Below are 24,912 nucleotides of genomic sequence, written 5' to 3' on the forward strand. Positions count from 1 at the left end.
ATTTTAAAAGTAAAACAGGAAAATTACTTGTTATTGTTGATTTAAAAAATACATTATATTGTTATTTTGCATGGGTATCTTTATGCCCAGAGCGGACTATAAAAGGTTAATTCTGGTTGACAGAGCAGATTAGAAACAAATTTGAGTAAAAACTACTGCATGTCTCAACACAACATGTAATATGTGTTTCTCTTTTTAGACAGGAAAAATGTCAAACAGCTGGAAGTTACAGCCCAGTCAGAACCCCACCAGGTAACTTTTGTTATTGACATTTTGTAGTCATATTTTATCCATCAAGTAGTTATGGGTCACTTATTCAATTCTCAAATTAATCTGGGAGAGGTAGAAAAGTTAAAAGTTATCTCCCACCAGGGACCTTTCTAACACCTCCTGTGAATCACATTGATCAAATGAATCCTTAATCCACAGTAGCATCAGACAGAGTGACACAGCACTCAAAGGAACAGGAAGTCAATAAGAGATCTGGTATGAGGATGACCTGAGGGAATGGAAACCAGTGCACATCATCTCATTCCATCTTCATTATTCTTCTGGGTGGATGACTGCTTTATTGAATTATACTGTCAAGTGATTTTTTTTTTTTTATTCCTGAGTCCATTCCTGAGCCTCCAGTGCTATAAAATGTTAACTTCTTGATTTGTAACACGTATCCCTGAATTACCTAAAACAATTATAAGGACACTTTAAACTGTTGAGACTTATATCTTAGTTTTCTTTTTGTGTTTACTCCCTGATTCAAGGCCTGGTGTCTTGGAGGGTAGTTTGAGCAGTCAGGAGAGGACATTTGGCTGGACTGTAAAGTGCTTCTTTTTTTATAAATTCCTAAATCTATTCCTGTGCCTCCAGCGCTATAAAATGTTTTACGTTTCATGATTTTTAACACATATCCCTGAATAACCAAAATCAATTATAAGGAACTTCTAAACTGTTTAGACTCAAAGCTTGGTTTTCTGTTTATGTTTACTTCCCGATTAAGGCCTGGTGTCTTGGAGAGTCTGAGCAGTCAGGAGAGGACACTGGCTGTGCTGCTGGAACAGGCTTTCAGGATCAAAGAGGAGGTGTCAGCGGGTCTGCAGTCCACCCAGGGCTGCGTCCAGGTCGAGGCACTGTCTCGCAAGCTGCTGGAGAATCACATACTGACCATCACACGCATTGTCAAGCAGCTTAGCATGGACATTCAGGTATAAAAGTGGGCAGATGGTGGAGGTTAGTCAATTTACTAATGCACTTAACCAATGTGTTGTTGCAATGAGTCATGTTGCCTTTTTTTAATGACTTCTCATTATGTGGATGGAGTCCGTCCGTGTGGATTCCCTTTTTTCTCTTCTTGTCTGCTTTCCTGCTTTTTTTTTAGCTGCTTTTCTCTGTTCTCTTCATCTCTTTCGATGTAAATCACAAAGCCAGACACATACACACACACAAACACACACACACACAGGCCCACAAGCTCACAGCTGATTTGATTACACCTGATAGAATGGTGCAGCGCCTGAGCAAAGCCTGCCTGACTGCCCGTCAACATCAGCTAGAGGACATTTTGTATGCATAAGCAAAAAACAAAAGATGTGCACGGTATGTGGCTAAACAGCTAATGCCAAGTAACACACACACTTCAGTCAGAAGAATTACTGTAAAGTGCATTGTAATATGACTCATAAAACAAATGAGTGTTTGGAGTCATCTTTGACTGAGCTGAACATCAAGCCACAGTTTGATAGCTGCTTTATAGAAACAGAGCACAGAAATGAAATACATTACTTCATTAGTGCATACCAAATGGGCCATTAACATGATTAGAGGCTTGTCATTATCTGAAATAGTACATGTATGCCTGAGAGCTAATTAATTCTGCTCATGTAAGAGTAATAAGCTAAGTCGTGAAGTGAGTACGCTGGCAAATCAAATGAATGGAACATCACACTGTTGCTATTGGCTGTCATGATGGGCCAGAGGGTGGTCTCGTTGATGGTGGGTCATGTTGGGTTATCACACATGTGAATGGCCTATTTTATATAATGAGCATTCATGCAATAGCAGTGAGGAAATGTCTTGCCTGTCTTAACAAGGGCCATATGGTAGTTTTTTTTACCCACATCGGTTGTTTTGACAGCATTAAAATAAGTGGCAGAAGGGGAATAAACACACTATCCAAATTGACCATTGCGTTAACATAAAATAGACAAACACACTCTTTGTTCTGAGCAGGCCCTGGAGACAGATAGCCCTGCGGGACTCCATCACCTCTGGAACCACAATGGCTATTCAAAGCCTGGAGCAGAAGAACATGGCTGGCATTGGAGACCTGAGAGGAAGAGTAGCCAGGTATGCACACTGGGTACAATAGGTGCACCAGGCCTGGGTCAAACAGTGTATGCAAACGCTGAGGTTCTGTTCAGTGTTAACATATTACAGCAATGAGACTGCACATCAAACCTCTCCACTAAAGAATTATTTAAAGGGATTGTACAATTGTTTAGACCCAGGTCTAGTGCATGACTGATTTGTTTTTCTTTGCTATTATCCCACTTGTTTTTCTCTTGCTCTAATGAAGTGAAATTGTAAAGTCTGCATCCTGTATGACAGCTCTTTACACTCTTACAACTTCCAAGCCGTCCACAGACACACACATGCACACATTAGTTGTTTGATTCTCAGAAGAAGGAAGCTTCTAGGTTTGAACATACTCTAGATGCTGATTAGCACTTGCTCATGTTTTAGCTTTTCAACTACCTAGGCTAAAGTCTTTTCACCCTCCCTGGCACTATTTGGGCAATACATCTGAGATTATATAATTTTTCAACAGTAAATCAAAGTTGAATGTTATGTTTTTAACATCTTATTTCAAAGCAGACCTGCCTCATCCCTGGTGTTTAAGAGGTCAGTGGTGAGAAGGAATATTGTCTATTACTCAACAAATAGCTGATTTATAGAAAAACCCACCTACTCAGCCTAATGACCGCTTGCTCGGTAGTATAAATAATAAAGTAAGTTGAGGGCCAATGGTTTTTTTATAAACTGTATTATTCTGTGAAGCCCTTTATTAAAGAAGTGGTCTACAGGGAACTAACCCTTATTTCACACTCAGCATCTCCATGATTAGCTGCTGGCTTTGGCTGTTGAGCTCACATTGTAGTTGATCACAAATACTATTTTAATACACACACACACACACACAGTAACTTTGATAAAGATGGGGAGAGAGATAGTATTTTCTGGCTTAGTGATGGCATCTTAATTTAAGCACAGGAAGGAAGCTATAATGCAATGCTGATAATAAGGGTCAGCAGCGCCGTTCATGCTTATTACATAAACTGAAAGGAGAATATGTCAGAAGCAAGATGTTGCATGTGAGAAACGGAAAAGTAATTTTCCACAATCTGCTGATTGCATTTTGTGATAAATTTAGTAAACTATTTTACTAATTTAAATTGGTTGTCATGTTTTTTTTCAGCAATTCTTCACCAAGAGATGAAAATATGTTTCCACGTGAACGTTCAAATGTTTTTGTTCTGCATTTCAAAGATGAAACATCACTGCTTAAGATTCAGCAGAGCCTTCTTCTGGCTTCCATTAGCTCACCTTAAAAAGTATTAATGAGGGCAGCTGTCCTGTTTGTCTACTGTCTGACTAATCACTTCAAAACAGTGCTTCCTTCCTGTTGTCTCCAGCCTTTTTGCTCATCTCCCTGACTTCACACCTTTCCTCAAGTCCCTACCATTCCTCTATCCTCATTCTGTGGTCCCACTCTGCTCCCCCACCTATTTTGTCAGGTGCGACGCCGGCATTGCCAAGCTGAGCGCTGACGTGAGCTCGGGGGAACTGCGGGTGATTGGGCTTCAGCAGGAGATGGCAGCGCTCAGGTCAGCATTGGACGTGCGGGTCAAAGAGCTGGAAGTCAAGGTGAGACGGTGCGTGTATACCGACAAAGGGCTTGACAGGGCCAAAATGAAGATCTTTATGTTGCTTTAAAAGTCAATGCTCTGATACCTGGAGAAACCAAACTTATTCTTCAACTCAGTGACATTCAAAACATTACAATTTGGTAGAACTACACAAGAGGGAACAGTCAGTCAGTTCACCAATATTCTATGGATTGCAATGAAATTTAGTTTCGACATCTATGGTTTCCAGCAAATGAACAGAGTAAGATTGGTCATCCCCTGATTTTCCTCTAGCGCTGCCAATAAGTTTACAGATTTGTTTTTAAGTGACATGTCTCAAAAACTTTTAGATGAATTACCATTACATTTTGGTACTAAACTAAGATGAACATTAGTATGTAAGCATGCTGTCTTAGCATTGAACTCAAAGCACGCTTTCCCTACGTACAGACTCAAAGATGCAACTGCATGCCTGTAGACTTCAACTTTTTCTCAAATGTCTGAAATGATGCTGTATTACATTCAGTAGAAAACTCTACAACCGCAACCTAATCCTTTGCTCTCCTCTGTCTGTCCTCACACAGTGTTGATCCTGGGATTCGTTTGAATACTAAAGTCTCAAGTCTCTTCCTTTGTGAATTTATTTAGGTATGAACAGAGAATTGCAGTAATTTAAAAGCTGCTTGCACAAAAGAAACAATAATCTGACAAAACAGTACATACAGGGGGTGTTTTTGTTTGTTTGTGTTGTTTATCCTAGAAAGATTGGCTGCCTGTTTGGCATGTGACTGCTCAGTGAGACTTGCCTCAATTAAAGTCAGAGGCTTGACCACCGAGTCTGAAAGAGGAACATGAGATGTGAAATTAATTCAAACAGATCTTTATAAACATCCTTTACTACCCTTTTGAGGTCAAACATACTTTCCAAGATGAATATTGTAGAAAAAATGTTTAAAAACTGGATTAGAACAGGTCACATTTGAAAATACTCTCCTTTATTTTATCTAAAACTAAATCCACAGCTGACCACAACTGCCCTCAGCACACACACACTCACACTGATTCAGCCTGCGCTCAGTTCTGTTAGTGGCATAGGGAGGTAAATCATTGGGATGGCAGCTCATTAGCTTTGGAGCAGTGGTCAAACATGTGCCATAAAGATAATTGAAAATGCAGAGAAAGTGCGTTGCCACGGTTACTCCAAGTCCTGACTGGCCGCAGGACTGGTGCAGTAGCTCAAACAGCTCCACTCAGCAGAAACGTCAAATTATGGAGCCCGCACTACAAGATGCTCCAACGTCACATAACAGCATGTGTTTATGTGTTCTCCTTTTTCCAGCTTCATCAGGACCTGGGGAGGCTGGCGGCCTCGTTGTCAGAGCATGCCCATGGACAAAAGAACTCCCTGGCGGATCTGCATACACAAGTTAAACTACTAGGAGCCAGGTATGGCCATTAATTAAAGAAAAAGCACAACCCCAAAACACCTGGACTACTTGTTTAAATACTAAGGCATATACTGTATGAGACGGATTTTTTTTTCACAGGCTGTTTGGTGCACACTGGTGCTTCTGTACACTAACTACGTAGTTAGCAGTTGTTCGGTGTAAAAAGAACACAGCTAAATGGCTCACCACTAATACTGCACATTAACGCTTCTTATCTTGTGGCGTTATAGACTGGCGCAGACATTGCTAGAACATGTGTTTCCAGGGATTTCTCCGATTAACAAACCTTTGTTTTGTGGGGAAATTGGTGTGTGAAGATTTAATTAAAAATTTCTTTGCATAAATGGGCTTATTATGGTTTTTTTAATTCCATACTCTGAGACTCTAATTTCTTGAAGACTAGACTTAGTTTGCATTCAGTGTACTTCTTGTGACTGGGAAATATGTCCATTATTCTGCCCAGACCCATGTTATAAATAATAATCTATGAGGGACTAATTTTACTATCAAATAATATCACCAGTTGGTCCTAACTCTCTATAGCTGGGGATTTCAGAGCCACTTAATGTTGTGTGGCGGCAGGAGTGAGGACCCAATTGCAAAGACGAGGAGGCAGGTTGGAGCCGGTAAACAGGGGGTTTATTTAACACAGTTCAATACAAAAAACGATCCACAAGGAACACAAGAGTCCCAAAAAATACAAAAACCACACAGGTCCAGGGGCAAAAAGGCCAGGTTACAAACAGGACAAAACAACAGGGAAAACTCACAGGGAATGCCGGTAACAGGAACAACCGTAGCACGAGGAACAACAGGCAGACATACCAGAATGATCTGACAAGAGACAAAGGGAACACAGGGGTTAAATACAAGAGGTAATTAGGTAATGGGGAACAGGTGAGACGTCAGGTGGATCACATTAGGGCAGGGCAGGACAATCAGACAAGCACAAGCAAAGCTAGACAAGACTAGACAAGACAGGAAACTACACTATCAAAATAAAACAGGAAGTAGAACAAACAGACACAGGGGAAAACAAGACAGGACCAGCAACACAAGACCACGGAGAAAACTGAGACAAAAATACAAGAAGGCCAAAGAAAGGGAAAAAATAAACCCAAACAAAAACCCCAAACCACAACACATGGCAATCTCAAACTTTTGATACCATAAGCAGAGAACAGCTGTTAGTTAAGCGGATTTGCTAATCCATCTGATAAATAACCTCAATTGGTAGCAGCAGGCAAAATAAATCACTGATGTACAAAAAGAACAATAGATAAAAAATAGACGAAAAGCAATCCTGCCCAGGAGCCAGGTGGAATAATGACAAAAACACATAACTACAATATTTTATCTTCCATCCATCCATTCATCCATCCATCTCTCTGTTTATTCACTCTCTAAACTGCCTTGACTGTTGACTTGTCATTTTTGAACGCAAACGTTTCAGCAGATTTTGTTTCCACCTGGCTTTTTGTTTAACATTCAAAGGCCAACCCTTTTAGCTCCAACCACCCCATACATGGCTATGATACACTGAAAAGCGAATTTCTTTTTAGAAGCAACATAGGTGCAGTACAGGGTCTCAAAACATCTATTAGAAAGGCCAGCTACACTCCAATTTACTGACGAGTGGTGGCGGAAAGTTGCTGATGGACTGACTACTATGTCATCTTGTGCATGTCTTGGGATGATTCATTTTAAAGTTGTACATAGGGTCCACTTTTGAAAATCAAAACTGTCTATTATTTTTTCGAAAGTAGAGGATACGTGTGATAGATGTCTGAACCCAAATTGCCACTTGAGCCACGTGTTTTTTTCATTGTCCACACTTACGCATTTTCTGGTCTGGTTGTTCAACACAATTTCAATTATAACAGGAATAGATATTCAACCGTCCCTCCTAATTGCTATTTTTGGTACCCCAGACCAGTCATATTAACTTAATTTGGCACAGACAGAAATTCTAAGTTTCACATCTTTACTAGCCAGAAGTTGAATTCTCTTACAGTGGATGTCTCCAAACCCTCCTTCCGTTTCACATTGGCTCAAAGATTTTTCTTATTTTTGTTTTTCTTGAAACTTGAGAAAATTTGGTGCACGATGAGAGGTAACACTGATATGTTTTTTCGTGTATGGCAGCCTTTTCTATCATATTTTGCAGACTTACAAGTCTCACCATTCTAAGTTCTGTTATATTTTGTGATTTGGTGGGTGATTTGTGTGCCTTATTATATTCTATTTTTTTCTTTGCCTTTTATCTGTAATCTGTCATTTTTTCTTTTGTGTCTTTTTATGTTTCAAATCTAAACTTTACAAAATGTCTATTTTCAAAACTTGATTCTGATCTCAATGCAATATGTTACTCACAGTACTGCTCAGAGAAAAAGACCACTGAAAAAAGAATCAAATATGCTTAATAAGTTTCAGTCAAACTCAAGAACAAAACAACAGCAACTAGATGGAAGCATTCTGACCCTCTTACAATAGGGAAACGATAAACCTCCGTGGAGACAGGCCGGTTCAGAAAACTCAACCAACACATCCAAATCAGCTGTTCTGTTGTCTAGTGTGTACACCTGGCGGAACATCTGTCAACATTAGCAAGATTAGCCAGCCAGCATGGAGTTCTAAAGGATGTCTCTCTGTAGCAGCAGACCTGAAGAGGAAAATTCACTTTTAACAGAAGTCTGATTTGTATTGTGACCAAATACAGACACACATCAAGTCCTGGCATTTGCCTCATTGATTTTCTCATTTAGGAAGCATCTCCTGAATCGGAGGGAGTAGAGGAAAGAAGGGCAATTGAATTAAAGTGTCAATATGTTTTTATGTAAAACCCACTGATGAGACACTGCATATTTACGGTACTAGAGCCCACACATTATTTCCCTCAACCTGTCTAACATTGCAGCTTTCATCTGAGACATTTTAACATTGTAAACTTGATGGGTATGTGAGTTCTGTGAGCTGCACACAGCTGTATAAATGGCAACAATATTTGTTTGGCTTCCACAAACAAACACAGTGTTCAGAGATACACAGAGGCAATAAGATCAGCATCAAGTGTTTCTTAACTGCTCATGCAGCATCCTTCCACCACGAGAAAGTGAGTTTGTGTGTCTCTGTACAAATAGCAGCAACGCTCAACCACAGAGTAACAGTGTTCTGCCAAATAGGTAGCGCTGTTTCTAAGGTAGTCTTACGTCTAATTACCAATGAGAGAACGTCTAAAAATAAAGCATCCTGCTTTTAAAATAAACTGACAAAATATAAATTATTGAGTTAGTATTGGCATTCTTTTTTCACTCCATAGCCAGTTTTACACACAGCATTGACAAAGAGGTGCCAATGAAGTATTGGTAATGGAAACAGAGACATTCTTATGTCAATGCCAAGCACCAAGTAGTGCCAAGTAGGAGCTTTTATATAATGGGCCTAAATTTACAGCAAGCATTGGTCAGGTTTCTAGGTATTTGTAAGTTTGTATGAATTTTTAAGACATTTATAATCGTATCTAATTTACTAATGGCATTTCCGGGGTCTAGTTTTAAACAAAAAATGCAATATGTAACCTCATAGCCTTGATCTGTGAAAGCATTTTCAAAGTAAAGACTACTACAATTTCTCTTATTTCTATTCCTGCTGGCTTTGCAGGATGTCAGGTGAACTGAAGGAAGCCAAGAAGCAAACCGATTGGCTAAGGAAGTGGACACAACAACAGTTCGACAGTTTAGCCCAGGCTCATGCGGAAAGCAGCCAGCAGCACCGCACACAGCTGCAGGACAAAATGGTAGGTTTCAATGATCCACAGTTTATGCAATGATGTGCACAATAACAAGATGCGAGTATAAAGCAGGCAGCATTTACAACATTTACCTTTTGCCATTGCTGTCCTCCAAGTCTTTGCATATATAGTTATACATTAAAAGTAATATGTTTTTGAACTTGTAAAGCTCAAATGTCACAAGCAACAGCTGAAAAAGAAAACGTTCAGGACTGTTCACATATACAGTGCAAGGATTAAAAACCTGCCGTGCAGTGCGTTACATTTGAAATCTCAGTTCTGTGTTCAGCTGGAGGCAGAGTCAAGATTAGGTGCCCGGCTACGTGCTCTGGAGGTCCGTGTGGAGCACGTTGAAGCCCAGCAGGAGCAGGCCGAACGCAGTCAGGCCGAACAGCTGAAACGCTCTGTTACCAAACTCAGTAAAAGAATGACCTCAGGGGAGAGCGGCCTTCATCAGGAGCTGCAACTGCTCAAACAGGAATACCACAAAGGTGGGTGATGCTGTCATCAGTGACTAAACAGACACATAATACACATAGGTACCATATACGTCAAGGAAAAAAATACACATGCAGAAAAGGTTCACAAAAGAGTCAGAGAAGAGAGCGAGAGACTGTTCATTATTACTACTCCATTAATATTCACTAATGTACAACTGTTATATTAAACATAATTGTCTGAAATGTAGAGATTTTTAATATGGCATACAATATAATTAACCGTGTTAAAAAACTATTTCTAATGACACGGTCAATCAAGTCTCAGCTCTCTCTCTCTCTCTCTCTCTGTGATGAAGAAAAATAACCAGCAACAGACTAAAACCGACTTCTGGTTGTAAATGCAAATACAGCAGGATTTCTACCAGGTCAAATTAGACAGATGTGAGTTGCAGCTGCGTTGTGTAGCTACCTCAAAGCTAAGAAGTCATACAGAAGGACAAGCCATACCAGCCAGGCAGCTTTGCTCTGCATCAAGCTGCTGCTGACATTCATCCATCCCTGTCTCACTGCTGTGCCATTAGAAGTCATTTCCCAGGAGCTGTGGCACAAGATGTCAAACCTTTCCCACCTCCTGTCAACCTCTGTCAGTCTTCAGCTCTTATTAAAGTGTAGACAAAATACAAAGGAGGCAAAGCCTCTCTCAAGTAAATAAGAGCAGGAGTAAACTGCTCTGTGAATCCTCGCTTAGGCACTGCACTCAGTCCTAGAGAGTGCCATCCATCTATCGCTCTATTTTAGGTATCGGATGAAAAGATGGAAGAAGATGGTATTAGATGAGAGAGAAAGCAATACATAATTGATCAGTGTCATACGTTTTCATTGCAAGACAGGCGGGGAGTCGTAAAGAGAAGGAGAGAGATTTAATATCCCATCACAGTAAGAACATTTATCCTTCCACCTCACAGTCACTGGATATTACTCCTTAGAGTACATGCAATATTGAAAAATAATTTTAGCCAGTATGTTCTCAACTACAAGGGATGTCATCAAAACTGATAATTAAGACCATAGACATGTTTTTTCAGAGATTACAAACAGAGAACAGTGGAATGTTTCAGAGAGCAAACTTGGTAACAAATTGAAAGAGATTGAAACCAGGCTACATAAAAATGTAACTGTTATAACACCAAAGAGAGAGTTTTAAGCATTCAGAGAATAATTTTCACTCAAATGCATGATGTCTGCTCCTTTTTCGAACAGGGTTCCTGTCTGTGCATGATGCCATTGAGTCCCTGAGACAGATAGGTGACATCAAATCCCGCCTTGACAAGAAGAAGCTTCAGAAGGATATCAGGCACATCGGCAGTAAAGTGGCAGAGCTCAACGACTTGTGACATTATCAGCTAAAGCAACTGAGGCAATAGCTTGAATCAAACTCTTTAAAATCCAAAGACAAGCCAGGCTATGTTCCTCGCTGGCTTTTTAGTCATATGTTTATCTATGATCTATTTAATTTCATCACTCTTTGAAAATTAGAGAAAGTATCTTGTGATTAATCTAGTAAAGTACAATTATTCTTGTAAAATGTTAGGCAATTTGATTACAGAAAGACCTGTGACAATATTAACAAATTTTTTCTTCTTTTTTTAATAAACGAAAATGTAGTCCCATTAAGATGTTTTATTATTATTTGTCAAGTCATGTGATTAAATAGTAACTATTTTAAGATGTTGAAAGATGTTCGGTCAAGACCAGTTTAAAAGTTGTAGGAGATTGTCATGTCATGACACATTGGTCACGGGATCACCCTGTTTACCCAGTTTATTACTATTAGTCATGTATATATATATATTTTCTCTGAGAGTTTATATATAAAGAGCAATGAATATATATAATTCTGCTGAATGTGGCGTTAAATAAGTAAATATTGGCGGTGTGTTTATAGGAGATTTTTTTCTGATGGTTATATGCTAATTGACGTCTGCCGATTAGAAACCCGGGAGCAAATCAGAGACATTCAGATCTTTAATTAAAAGAGGATTAAATCGATATAGTAGAAAGATTTGCTTCTTTTTGTTTATTACGCACATTATTCTTCCTTGCCTAAACCTTTTTCATATAATGAGGATTAAGGATGGTATAATTGTATATTTGTATATATTATGAGGATGGTATATTTGATGGTATATATATATCTTCCGAGCAGGCCTGAAGGCATCATTCCTTAGCAACAATTGTTAGCAACAATTGTTAGAGCCTTGGCTAACGCAAACTAGCTGGATTATTCTGTGAACTTTCTTTAAAAAAATGACTTGAAAGAAGGATTTGAAAAAAAGCGAAGATAACAACAAAATAAATAAATAAACAGGAAAAAGGCAAATATAAAATATGGGTGATGAAATCGGTCTTGAGGACAAAGTGAAGTCGTTATATTTGATACAAATTAAATACCTGGATGAGCAGTTGGAAAGGTAATGTTAACGGTAATTTAAAAATGACTGAAACAATCTAGCGTTAGCTATCAAAATAGTTGCAAATGAATGAATTAATCTGTATTTATTAATCGACTAATTCAGCTCTAACGTTACTACAAGCTTTCAGACAGTGTATAGGTTGGTCTTTTCATGACTCTAATATGTGTATGTTAAAACAACACTGTTTCCCCTTATGCTAGCTAATTTACCTTAGTTTGAATTCCACTTCTTTTGCACACCATTGTACTTTGTGACTGTTTCAACCTATCATCAACCAGTGGTGTATAATTAGCTAAGTGCATGTATTCAAGTACTGTAACGTTACTTAAATACAAAATTGAGATACTTGTACTTTAGTTACTTAATCTTTACATAGCACTTTCTAACGTTAGCTGTCGTTATCTCAGAGGGAAATAGTGATATTCCCCTTTCAGATTTACCTTGGAGTAAAAGGTAGTTAATCTGACAGCTTTAGTTACTTTACAAATTAAGATGATTTATCTAAAATACATTTAGTTTATAAAATACAATGTTTTCATTAATCAAACAACGCAACAATATAGCTAGCTAGACCTACAAACACAGGTGTAATGATTAGCTAGCTAGTTTCCAGTCTTCATGTGTCAAATGTCAACATGTTTCTGCAGTGAGTACTATACGTTTAATACTTTAAGTTCAGTTTCCTGATAATACTTACATACCTTTACTTAAGTAACATTTTCAATGCAGGAATCTTACTTGTCAATGAGTATTTCTTACAGTGTTATATTAGTACTTTTACTAACTTGAATACTTCTTCCACCACTGGTATCATCCATAGACTGCAGCTACATATTAATATTAGCTGTCTATGGTATCAACTGAATTAAATTAAAAACCTTTTTTTCAAACTCAAATGTATATGGTATGGGGGTCAGCCTCGAAGCCTTTACCTTTACACATACCCCTTATTAATTTAACTGACCTTTTTTTACAAAATAAAACATTTTATGGACATGTTGTGGCCCTTCTCCAGCTGCTGGTATCTAATTATCACTATACTTTACTTTAATGTTGATGTACTGCAACTGAGGACAAGCTTTAGTCTCATTTTCAGAATGATACAACTTTCTGATACAGAATGCAGTTATTGCAGTTGTCATTGTATTTCTAAAAACAGAACTCTGAGTAGCTTCTCACATATAATAACAGCCTATATCTTTATCCAGCAGACGTCAGCTTCAGTGTGATGAGCTGGAGCAGCAGAACAAAAACCTGGCCTCTCAGTACAGCATGCTGGAGAAGGACAAGCAAGACATCACCGAGTACCTGAAACACGCTGTGCTTCGCAAAGACAAGGAGGCGGAGGAGCTGGCTGCGTGGCTGGAGAGTCAGCAGCGGATTGGCCAGCAGGACAGAGAGGCCCGGAAGCTGCAGCAGAGCCAGGAAGTTCAGGAGCTGCAGGACCAAATTGATGAGCTGACCTCAGAGAGCAGGGTGCTGGGTGGGGCAGTAATAATGTTCCCTACACAGTATTTAGTTGTTTCATCCTTTACCGTCACAAACAGACTCAATCAGCAGAGATGGCTAATTGCTATAAACTACTATATTTATATTAATTCATCTTTTGTTAGTTTTTTCAATTCATTGTCTAGCGTTTCAGTTTGATAAACAGATTTAATGATTAAGCATTTATAGATCAATTGGTGGTTGAATGGGTCGTTTCATAATCAATGATCACGGTATTGTGGATCTATTGTTAAATCAGGACAAGCCTATGGTTTTATTCAGTATTAATATATTTTTTAAATTCATTTTTTTACACATTTGACAATGGACAACCTTAGTAGACAAGAAGTCAGGATAGAAGAAGGATCATTCATCTCATAGGACCTGCAACATCTATAAATGAACAATACATTGGTTGTGAGAAACGGTGGGATTGGTAAAGCAGATTAACAGCTGAATCTCAGTGAGTGGGAGAAGTTTATCTACCTGGATCAGAAAGTAGATTATGTGGGATCCGATTGTATCGGAAAGTTGCGCACCAATATACCGGACAGGGGTATATATTATTGTTAATCTGTTCCTTTTCACTTTGTGTGAAGCATTCTCTCCTCTCCTCTCCTCTTCTCTTCTCCGCTCAGGGGCAAAGTTTGAGGAGCAACATGAGCTGGAGGAGCAGCTGGAGCAGCTGTTGCTGCACCAATCTGACATTGAGTCTCTAAGGAAGCAGCTAGTTAGTGAGAACGAGGAGCATGACGCTGCCATCGAGAACCTGAAGAATGACGCAGAGTCGGAGAGGAACAAGTAAACTGACAGCGCCGTTACATCATGCTGATCTCCTTCTTCAATGTTTAACTTTTGCTGTGAATTGTGAGCAACAAACACTAAATGTTTACCCTGAAACAACAGGATGTTCAAGGACAAGTGGGGCACTTTGGAGGTTTGCGTTAGGAAGAAGGTCTCACACATCGTCCAGGAGGAGAGGGCTCAGCACAGAGAGCTCCGGGAGAAGGTCAAAGAACTTCTGGAAAGGAACACAGAACTGTGGAGTGAGAAGGACGAGCAGCGAGACAAAGAAGATGTTCTTTGCTTTTATTTGGACAACTCGAAGGAAGAAATTGAAAGGGTCAGCAAGAAGATCTTCACCAGCAAGAAGGTAAGACGACAACTATTAAGTGTTGGCAGTGGTGGAATGTAACCAAGTACAATTTCAAGGTACTTCCATTTCTATTTAATTCTCTCATCTCAGAGGTAAATATAAAACTTTTTACTCCACTATATTCAATTACAGTTTTCATCTCTTTCATGTCCAGTGAAAACCTTGTATCCCCGGATGTGCTGATTCGGAATCATTGTGGTAAACCGAAGGATGACATTCTTCATGTGTTGAGAAAATGACCCTACTTCTTAAGCTGAATAGTCTTTAAAAAGCCTCTTAGAGAAGCTGGAAAATGCATCGTCACAAAGCTGAAAACAGGGCTGGTTCTCTGTTGACATATATATCTCTGGTACCGGACAGTGATACCACAAACTGTGTATTTACTGATAAAGTATCTAGAAGATACAAACATCTGAACATGTCCAAAGCATAAAGTCAGGGGGCACGCAGAGTTGAACTGAAGACCTCTTGATGAACGGGGTGGTACATAAACCATTTAAAGTTATGTGTTTCTAGGAGAAATAAGCTGTGTTAAACTACGTGTATGTAGCATGTTAAACAATATATTATTTGTTCCAAGACAACATTTGAACTTTGGAGTGACTCCAGCACAGGGGACACCTGGAGTTGGACCAGAGACCTCTTGATGTGCAGTCACATGCTCTACCAGTGAGCTCTACCCAGTTTCCAATCCTTACCTCACTGTGTGTCTTGACGTGACCGGGCTCTAGTATCTGTGAGAGAATAGCATGTGCAAAAATTGTGGATTTGAGAGACATTGCGGTACTCAGGAAGTTTTAAATTTACATTCAGCTACCAGAGCTTACATGTACAGCATTGATGCCTTTTACCAACTTTTCCTCGTTTGAAGAAACTACATTTCCATGCAGCTTCATAAACATATTTTTTCTACATTTTGGTTGTCAGTGATCTCAAGTTTTTCAGTTTGTGCTTAGGAATGAATTTGAAGTGTATTCCATGTGCAGCATCTCCACCTGTGAGGAGGAGAGTTTTGCTACAGAACTACTTTTTACCCTGTCCTCCTTTTAATGAGTTGGATAATCAAACCATTCAACATGTTCCCTTCTTTAGGAGGTGGAGCAGCTGACGAAGAACTGCCGGCAGCTGAGGGGGAAGATAAAGAGCTGTAGCACCGCCTACGAGAGCACGCTGACCGAGAAAGAGGCTCTCAGGTAAAAGTTTACTCTGTTTTCAACCGTTAAAATCTAAGATTTCAAGTATTGTAATGTCCTAAAAATTCAAAGTCCCATTTTTGATACACAGGGTGCTTTTCAATATGTCATTGTGTTATTAATGTAATTTTACTCCTTGCCCAATTCCACATTGAGGTGGGTGACTTGGGGTTAATGGGAGCAGAGGATGAGAGAAAGCATTTGTTAGTGGCACAACGAAATGAAAAGCCCCCTTATTAGAACCACATCCACTGCTTTTGTCCATATACTGGAAGTAAACAGGCATTTCAAGCTAATGAAACATTAGTGACGCTGGCAGAGAAAAGGGGGGGAAGCATCTGGAATTGAACCAGAGACCTCTTGATCTGCATTCAGATGCTCTCCCACTGAGCAATAACACCTCTGCTTGACCAAGTGCTGAGTCATTGTTTTTTCCAGACGGCGCCTGGTTTCAGTGTCAGAGAAGTGCCATCAGGAAACGGCCCAGGTAGGAATGCTGAGGGCCGAGCTGCAGAGGGAGAGAAGCATGAGGAGGCAGCTGGAGGCCATGGTGCAGGAAGCAGTCTTGATTCTCAGCCACATCGTGACGGTAAAAACACAGGACGGCTGCAAACATCAACGATCTTTAAGTCAACTATTTCATTACAAGTAAAAGACATGGAATCAAAAATGTACTTCTAGAAAAACTCAATGTTCTTAGGTATCAGAGGTTAATTGTCTCTTTCTTGGTGATATAGTTTTGCATCAGCTATACCACTGTAGGGCTGGGGGATATGACAATATATATTGATATTTTGTATATATTTTACCATTAACAGGTTGAACTAGAATAGGACATAAAGGCAGCACCAGGTTGTATAACATGTAAAACTAAATATTACACTTAGCACAAGCCCAATTAAGTTTTTTTTTTTAAGCTGTGCAGTTTTATATCTACATCTTGATTAAATTGTTTGTGAATTGATGATCATGTTAAGTAAACTAAATACAGAATAATAAGGTTTACACATTAATTGTGTGAGCAATACTGCATTGAAATAAATATTATTGGCTTGTTGCCTCTAACATCTTCCTAAAAAGTATCACACCCAATGAGATGGCTTCTGATTATTGAAGCTGTTTCTCGGTCCTCTGCAGGACTCAGAGAAGGCATCCGAGACTCAGTGGAAGAGGCTGCAGGAGATCCTGAAGAGCCCTCCCCCCCAAGGTCCCGTCTCCACTCCTGAGGAGGAACCACAGACCTGTGAGCCTGAAGCAGCCAGGTACTGGGATCACTCCCCCCTGGGTTGTGTCTCTTAGTTTAATAACTGCGGACAGCGGAGTGAGCACTGCTTCTGCTTCCTCACGGCAGCCCAGGGAGCTGGACCCGCTGGGACTCGAGTCCAACTAGAACCAGATTAGCTGTAAACAGGTCACATCAAAATGCTTGAACAATGCAGCCTCTCTAAATGAAGCTGCAATTTCAAAGTTTTAAATGCACAAGGAAACAAGTTTTTTTTTAATTTTCCATCTCTTCAGATATGTCAAAAAGCGGTTTTATTAGTTAATATATCAACATATTTAGCTTCTTTTCTTGAAAATTAAGGACATAAGGGGATCAGAAGGATAAAAGTTAATCAAAGTGATAGTGATTTGTATTAGCTTATCTCAAATTAAATCTGTTTATAACTGCAGCCATCCCATAGAAGTAGTTTGTACATATGGTAGAGACAAAATAAACAGTGCCATCCTCAAGTATTAAAACCTTGAGCTTAAATTTCAGAATAGAGCTCGATGCAATTGACTTTAACCTGTGTCTCCTCCACAGAGCTCAGACCCTGAACATCGGTACAGATCCGTTGTTCCTGTTGGCCCGCTACCGACCAGGCGACCTGGGCCTCGTATCCCGACCCACGTGGAAACAGAAAGCAGCCATCTCCAGGTCACTCCATCCTAATGTCTCTCAACAGATCTGTTATGCAGCGGTTTGTCTGCAGGGGGCAGTGTTGGGTCAAATCACTTTCTCCAGTGATGTGTTCTCACTGAATCACGCAAAACTACATTCCTCCTCTGCCTGCTATGATCTCATTGTTGTTGTCATACACAAAGCACGCCTACAGTGGGCCATTGTTTAGAATTTATAAATGAATCTGTTCTTTGAGTAAATGCTGTTGCGTTGTGTCCCTCAGGAAACCGTGCGGTCAGAAGACATCCAGCTGTGATCCTGAGCCCGAAGCCTCCCCCTCTTCAGACTGAAACGTATTATAAAGATTTACCAAAATCCCATCACCGACTTCAGCACAGCTCTGTGATGGATGGGTGGGTGGGATTCAATCGGCGGCTCACATGGCCGGTCTTCATGCACTCATTTGTTTAATTGCTCAGTGTGTTAAGGTGTATCTACTGTTATGTGACAGATATAGTGCCTTGCAAAAGTGTTAACATGTAAATGTAACATTTCTGCCTTAAAATAACTGGACCTATGGTCTGTTTTGTGGAGTTGAGTTGTGTACGGACATAATCTTAAATGTTTCCAACATGTGTAAACCCAGAAAAATCTGTTATTGTATTCAAATCACTTGTCAACGACATCACTTTTGTGCATGCTACAGTGTTGTGGTCGTCAGCTAGAGGCATCAGAAATTGACTTTTTAAATCTAGTTTCAAGACATTTTTACGATACACTTGAGATGTTTCTCACACACACACACACACACACACACACACACACACACACACACACACACACACACACACACACACACACACACACACACACACACACACACACACACACACACACACACACACACACACACACACACACACACACACACACACACACACACACACACACACACACACACACACACACACACAGTCAGGGTTTTGTAGTGCTGGAGACCTCTGAGGATAATTCAGCACCCGTTAAAAACCTCCCAAACGATGAATACTGAAGGAATCCTGACCGGGAGACGCTGACTGCAATGGTGACGAAAACTGCCGCCATGATCCCACGCTTCCCAAAAATTACAGAACTGCAGCTTTTGTTATCATTTTGATTATGGGTCCCTTAGAAAATTACATACCCTAAACTTTCTCCTGCTTCATAAAAACCCAAAAACTATGCATAATTCAAAAAGGAATTTATTTAAGTTTAACAGAAGGCAAACATGTTGATAGAGCAAGCTTTGCTAAAACGGTTATAAAAATATATAAAATAATTTATTTTACATTGCACAGTAAAACAGGTCAGGGCCTAAAAACAAAACAGGAGAAACCAATCAAAAACAAGATATACATTGGATTAAAACTTATTTTCCTCTCAGATGCAGGTTGAAAAATTTAAACATTAAACCTAAATAAACATACATTTAAATGGATGAATTCTTTTGGGACGGCACATTTGATTTGCAAGTCAAAGATTTAGTGGAAAAGGTTTTGCTTGTGGGCCATTCTCTCGTTTGCAGATGTGAACTGATCACTGATCTGATTGGTCAGTGAACGCATGACCACAGTTCTTATTGAACAGTTGGATTTAGACAGATTCTGTGCGTGATACCAGTGCAGCACAGGGACTGTCCCACATCTCAGCCTCCTGCAGAGTGTAACACAGACATACTGACCCAGTATTTAAACCTCCAGGTACATGATGACCTCATGATTTCAACCACAGACACCTTTTAGCTGCTTTAAAAAGGGGGTAAAGTCACCATGAAATACATGCAGACAGATTGGGTTTTAGTTGTCCAAGTTTTCACATTTCTGCCTCCACGTCAATGAAATTGAGGATGAGATTTATTTTGTCGCTTGCAGTCCTAAGCAAGTAAGTTTAAAAAGAATAACTCAAACTGCAACAGAAGGTCCCTGCAACTGTGAATAAAACAACAAGAACAAGAGTTTTACAAAACATTTAACTGTGGAAATTAAATTATGAGAAGGCATTCCAATGCTGTTAACACCTCAAATGGAACCCCATCATCCTCCATTGTATCAATGTTGAGGCAGAAATCATCTGAAAACCTAGATAAATAAAAAATACTATCTGCATGGAAAGACAGCTCTACAGGTGAAGTGTAAAACTATTTCTATTGTTGTTATTGTTACTGTCCAGCGGTGTTCAGTTCCATCATGCGTAATGTTCAGGCTTCTATGGAAATCCTATGCTCTGTCAGACTGTAACTATGACTCCATTTATTTGCATGGCTCCTGTTTACAGCATTTGATTAGGCGGGGCAGAGGAGAGACAGGAGGAAATGGACTCCTGTAATTAACAGCCACTTAGAAAGACGGAACAAAGAAACAAACTATTCAGTCGCTAGGCTTTCTTTAAAGTGCTGAAAGCTGCCAAAAGGACGTTTGAATATGAAGATGGCACCGCCTGGAGACAGCTTTATGTAGTCTTGTTGTTTTTTTACGCATTACATTTTGATAGAGTTTTATGTCCCAAAGGGAGGGTGAAATTAGATTCAGTCTCTTAGATTCAGTCAGCAGCTGGATGGGCGCCACCAGAGACCTTGTAACATAATCCGTATAGTATAATACAGCACATCTACTTTTCTCTTTTTATCTGCCATCACTTGACCATCAGATCAGCCATTTTGTACAATGAAATTCAAGACATTAAAAAGTGGTGATTGTTTCCCCCCCAAAGCAACTAGAGGTTGAAGTTTTAAGGGCTGGAAGTCAGATTAAAGTCCAGCGCCTCCCACGTTCCAGTGCTTTTCTTTCCCAGCTGTTAATTTTATTTTATTTATTTTTTACACAATTTTGTTGCTTTAGGCAGAAGGATCTCATGTCCAGCGACATTAAGCCAATCATTTAAAGCTTCCGGCACAAGTTAATTACTGTAAAACAGGTTAACATCCACTGCTTCGCAGTCTCACAGATACTGTTCCTTTCACCTGCATCTTGGGAGTCCATTTTAAGGATTGAATCATAAAATCTATGAGTGAAAGTCTTTATGCTTCTCACTTTCTCAGCTCATGAGTGAGTGTTTGTGTCCTGTCTGTGTCCTGTCTGTCCGGAACGTTAAAAGCCAGAAACAATAGCTTTCTATTTCCCATCTGAATCAGTTTTGAGACAGATGCTTAATTAAATTCAGATGGTGGAATTCTACCGTTCACCCCTGAGATTAAAAGCAGGAGAAAGAATATGATGTCACCCACTTTTCTCACTTTTGTATGTGAGGAGGAAGATGATGATGCCCGTCAGCAGCACCATCATCATCACCACAGACGTCAGGAGGAAGGCCCGGCACGCCGGCCGGCCCGTCAGGCGGAACAGAGCTCCGCCCACGCCGCCCACCTCAGCGCCGCGGCTCCCGGCAGGCGGGCTGGGAAGCCCCACGTCCAGAGAGCGGTTCATCGACCTCAGAGACGTCAGCGACCTCTGACCCCACTGCCGCTGACCTTCAGATGACCTTAACCAGAAACACAGAACTATTACAAACTGTCTAGAACTACTACTGATCAAATAAAGCTTGGAATTTTAGGCTCCATTTTTTTTTTTTTTGAGTTCAGTTTGTAAAAACCAATTCACACGTCCCTTTGTAATATTCTGCAACTGGAAGTTCAATAATCTGCCTGTTTTAAACTCAAAACACAAATATGACAGTAAACTGTGTTAATCTATTTTTTTTTTCAATGCTTTACTTAAAAGGCTTGATTCTGTAATGGTATATCCAGAGGCTGTTCCCCTCCTAAAAATCAGGTGTTTATTTTTGTCCAGACACAGCAGAAGGTACACATCACAAGCGTTTGACTGCCTTCCTTCATTGTGGTCTATCTAGAACAGGAAAGGCCTGACTAAGGGGAAAATTAACCAGCATGACAGAAGGACCGATTCATGCAAACAGACAAACAGGAGTTACCTGAAGCTAGCATGGCTGTTAATATTTAGATTATTAAACTTTAATATTTACATAGTCAAATATAAGATGTCTATTAAATATGTAAACCTTTACCTATATGCCTGTTGTTCCCCAAGTATGGCTGTTGAGCTTTAAATGTGTTTAAAAACGACCAGTTTGAGTTTTAATTTGGCTTTTTATCTGCAGCTGAATGGGAGCACAACGAAGAAGACGAAGAGATAGGACAACTCTATATACAGAGGGGTATTTAAAAAAAAAGAAAGGAAAACATTTGTTTAATTCAAGATGTAACATTTAAGGTTACTATTAAAAGCTACCAGTTTAGATTCTTGATACCTTTTGACCTGCAGCTTCCCTTTGTTGCGCAGGAAGCGGATGCTGTAGACTCTCTGCATGGCGGCCGGCAGGTAGGACAGCATGTCTGAGTTCGTGGTCAGTTTGGGCAGGCCGAGGGTGGGCAGGGGCGTGAGGCCGCGGCACAGCGGGCACTGGATGGCGTTTGGCTCGGCCGACTTGACGTTGATGCGCGCCAGGCACTCCAGGCAGAATGTGTGCTTGCACTGAAGCATCTTGGGACAGCGGAAGACATTGTTGAATTGGCTAAAGCAGATGGAGCACTCCAGGTCCGGGCAGGTGTCCTCGGCGAACTGAGACGGCAGAGGAGACGGGCGGAGGTCTGGGGACGGGATGATGACGGAGACCTGGCAGGAGGGGGGGGTGCCGGGGGCAGGGTAAGGGTTCAACGTGGGAGCTGGAGATAGACTTTGAGCTAAAGACGAGACTAAAACTAGGCTGGAACCTGGAAGAAATGAGGCGGAGTGGTCTGAGTTTGGCGATGGGACCGGGTTTCCTCCATTGTGGTCTGACGAGGCCTGATAGTGAGGGACATCATGGCTCAAAACTGGCAAAGAGCTATGACCTGTGCTGATGAGTGGAGGAGACTGTACGCTGGCTGACAGAGATGGATTTTGTGAGTAATAAGGTTCAGAAGGTGGACTTGTGTGTCCGTAGGGATTCATGACCGGTGGACAGACCGTCGGATGGAGAAACGATTGCGTGAAAGAAGAGGAGAGTGTAGCTCCAAGTAGAAGAACAGAGGGATGATGTTGAGCCGTCAGCAGTCAGCAGGGACAGGAGGCATCAGACATGGAGGATGATGAAGATCCTCCTGGCACAGCCTCAGTCTCCGGCACAAAACGCAATCTACAGTTGAAAAGACAATAATACACTGCAAACCAACCGTATTAAATCTAGTTGATAGTGTATTAGTAGTATATTAAATGGCCATAGATATGTGGACAGAACTTCCTGTTTTGGTTTAGAAATTAAATCCTAATACTGTAGCATACACTGATATTTTAGACACATTCGAGTCCGTCAGTTTGTTTTGTCTGTTCCCTGTTTTAACATGACATCATGCAAAAAGCACGCTCTATAAAGAAATGCTTTCCTCAGTTTGATGTGAAGGACTTGACTGAAACTAGACTCCTTGCAGAATTAATTCAAATGTATTTATATTAAGCACTAGCATTGGAAAGTGAAAAAACAATGCTGTGTTCAAAGATAAACTCTTGACTTCCTGTCATAAAAAAAGTAAATGCAACAGTTGTTTTAGTCCAACCTCAAATTTTAGTCTTCGGTCTAATATGGAGTGCAGAATGCACTTTGACATCATCATCATCAATATTATCATCATCATCATCGTTATTATTATGTCTTTCAACAATTACAACTTGGACTGCACATTCTTTGACCATCAAGTCCGGTCTTGGATGGTTTCTCTATGTCTCATACTTGTCTCGGACTCGCTGGTATTTGGACTTGGACCTGTCTCGGTCTCTGCCACTGGTCATGCCAAATATGGCTTTTGGTCTCGACCAATCTTTATTATGTTTCTCAAACCTTTTTGGACTGTCTTGTCTCGGACTCGATAAAGATGGTCTTCACTACGGCCCTGTCACAGTCATATTGTAACACTGCAACCGTGTTGCCCACTCTATATCCACGATGTGCAGTATAATAATGGTATACTCTGCAGCAAAAGATAAATAGCTTAACTGACAGATAAGTATTAAAAACATTATTTTAAATTAATTTTGATACAAAGAAAATTATATATTTAAATTGCATCATTTTTTAATCCCAAGTTCATTGTGAACATTTAACTCTGGCAGACCCACTATGGGTGTCTACTTTACAACCTTATGTAGTCTGACCATAAATCATTTTTGAATTCTAGTACAGATCCCTAAGACACAAAATGCATTAGCCTGAAACTTATAAAGCTTAGATTTATTAAAAAGACAGAAAGTACGTACCTCCATCCAGAGTCATGCAGTTTTCAACACTATCTCTCTGTACTAAACTGCTGTTTGTGTACTTTTAAGTCAAACTAGATGCTGGTCTGTCTGAATGAGTAACACTGTACCACACAACTGGAGTCATGTTTCATTCTAACTGATATCACCAGGACAGAAATTTGCATCTTACATTTGATTGAAAACAGGAAATAACATGCAAAACAAGCCGGCCTTCAGCAAGGATCACCCAAAGCTCTCAACACAACCAGAGATGAACAAAGATCATCTTTACTCTCTAATCTTTACCATCAGTTACATGTGTCTGCCCCATCTGTCCTCTAAACAGAGGACAATTCCTGTTACAATATGTCGTTTTGCTGTGGTCATGGACGTACTGCAATTATAATCTGTCTGCTAGGAGTCTAGAAATAACCTCTCTCATCACATCCTAATCTTTACAGTGGATGTATCTATTGCAGTACTCTTTAGTTAGATTATTTAGTTTTTAATAGATGCTCACGATATACTGTGTCCATGTGGCTTTGGATTTGGCCTGTAGACAGACAGGCAAACATAATGTAGTTTGCACTACCAGGCCGAGATAGCAACTTCAATAGAGATTAAATATGAGTTGGATTTAAATAACAGGTACTCTGGTTTAGGAGATATTACAGTCTTCACATTAGTTATGCTGGTGCTAATTTAACAGCTAGGCCTAGAATAGGACACTCACCAGAACTGACATCTTAAGGATTTCAGAACAAGCGGACGTTGAATCATAAAAAGTTAAACACACACACAAAAAATAATTTATAAAAGTACCTTATAGCGGAAATACCTCCCAGAACTTGATTTCTTAAACCGGGGGGA

At 40.0% G+C, this 24,912-nt stretch overlaps 4 protein-coding genes across 5 annotated transcripts in view; 3 read left to right on the top strand and 1 right to left on the bottom strand.

Annotated features, from left to right (window-relative positions):
* Positions 1 to 11,254, top strand: fam81b (family with sequence similarity 81 member B). The gene is given in 8 exon segments (XM_034871052.1): positions 1 to 252; positions 998 to 1,210; positions 2,227 to 2,343; positions 3,792 to 3,921; positions 5,242 to 5,348; positions 9,011 to 9,146; positions 9,430 to 9,631; positions 10,841 to 11,254. Coding segments are annotated over 8 exon segments (1,083 nt in total). The 5' UTR covers positions 1 to 208; the 3' UTR covers positions 10,975 to 11,254.
* Positions 10,814 to 24,912, top strand: part of LOC117944344 (GTPase IMAP family member 4-like) — a 25,521-nt gene continuing 11,422 nt past the window's right edge. The window contains exons 1-2 of the mRNA XM_034871047.1: positions 10,814 to 10,819; positions 14,225 to 14,229. Of these exons, the coding sequence (XP_034726938.1) occupies positions 10,815 to 10,819; positions 14,225 to 14,229 (10 nt within the window). The 5' untranslated portion in view covers position 10,814. The remainder of the gene's footprint in view (positions 10,820 to 14,224; positions 14,230 to 24,912) is intronic.
* Positions 11,776 to 18,274, top strand: LOC117944345 (cilia- and flagella-associated protein 157-like). Its single transcript, XM_034871048.1, has 9 exons — positions 11,776 to 12,051; positions 13,266 to 13,537; positions 14,181 to 14,343; positions 14,449 to 14,695; positions 15,791 to 15,891; positions 16,330 to 16,480; positions 17,029 to 17,153; positions 17,699 to 17,840; positions 18,060 to 18,274. Exons 1-9 carry the CDS (start codon positions 11,969 to 11,971, stop codon positions 18,090 to 18,092), a joined length of 1,317 nt encoding a protein of 438 aa, XP_034726939.1. The 5' UTR covers positions 11,776 to 11,968; the 3' UTR covers positions 18,093 to 18,274.
* Positions 19,575 to 24,912, bottom strand: part of LOC117944347 — a 5,957-nt gene continuing 619 nt past the window's right edge. The window contains exons 1-3 of one of the 2 annotated variants that reach the window (XM_034871051.1): positions 24,061 to 24,188; positions 22,079 to 22,945; positions 19,575 to 21,292 (exon numbers count right to left, since the gene is read on the bottom strand). In XM_034871051.1, coding sequence (XP_034726942.1) covers positions 21,031 to 21,292; positions 22,079 to 22,761 — 945 coding nt within the window. In that variant the 5' untranslated portion in view covers positions 22,762 to 22,945; positions 24,061 to 24,188 and the 3' untranslated portion in view covers positions 19,575 to 21,030. Of the gene's footprint in view, positions 21,293 to 22,078; positions 22,946 to 24,060; positions 24,189 to 24,912 lie in introns of those variants that run through there. The other variant, XM_034871050.1, reaches the window with a different exon arrangement.

The sequence above is a fragment of the Etheostoma cragini genome, chromosome 5 (genome assembly GCF_013103735.1).
Source record: "Etheostoma cragini isolate CJK2018 chromosome 5, CSU_Ecrag_1.0, whole genome shotgun sequence".
Lineage (NCBI taxonomy): Eukaryota > Metazoa > Chordata > Actinopteri > Perciformes > Percidae > Etheostoma > Etheostoma cragini.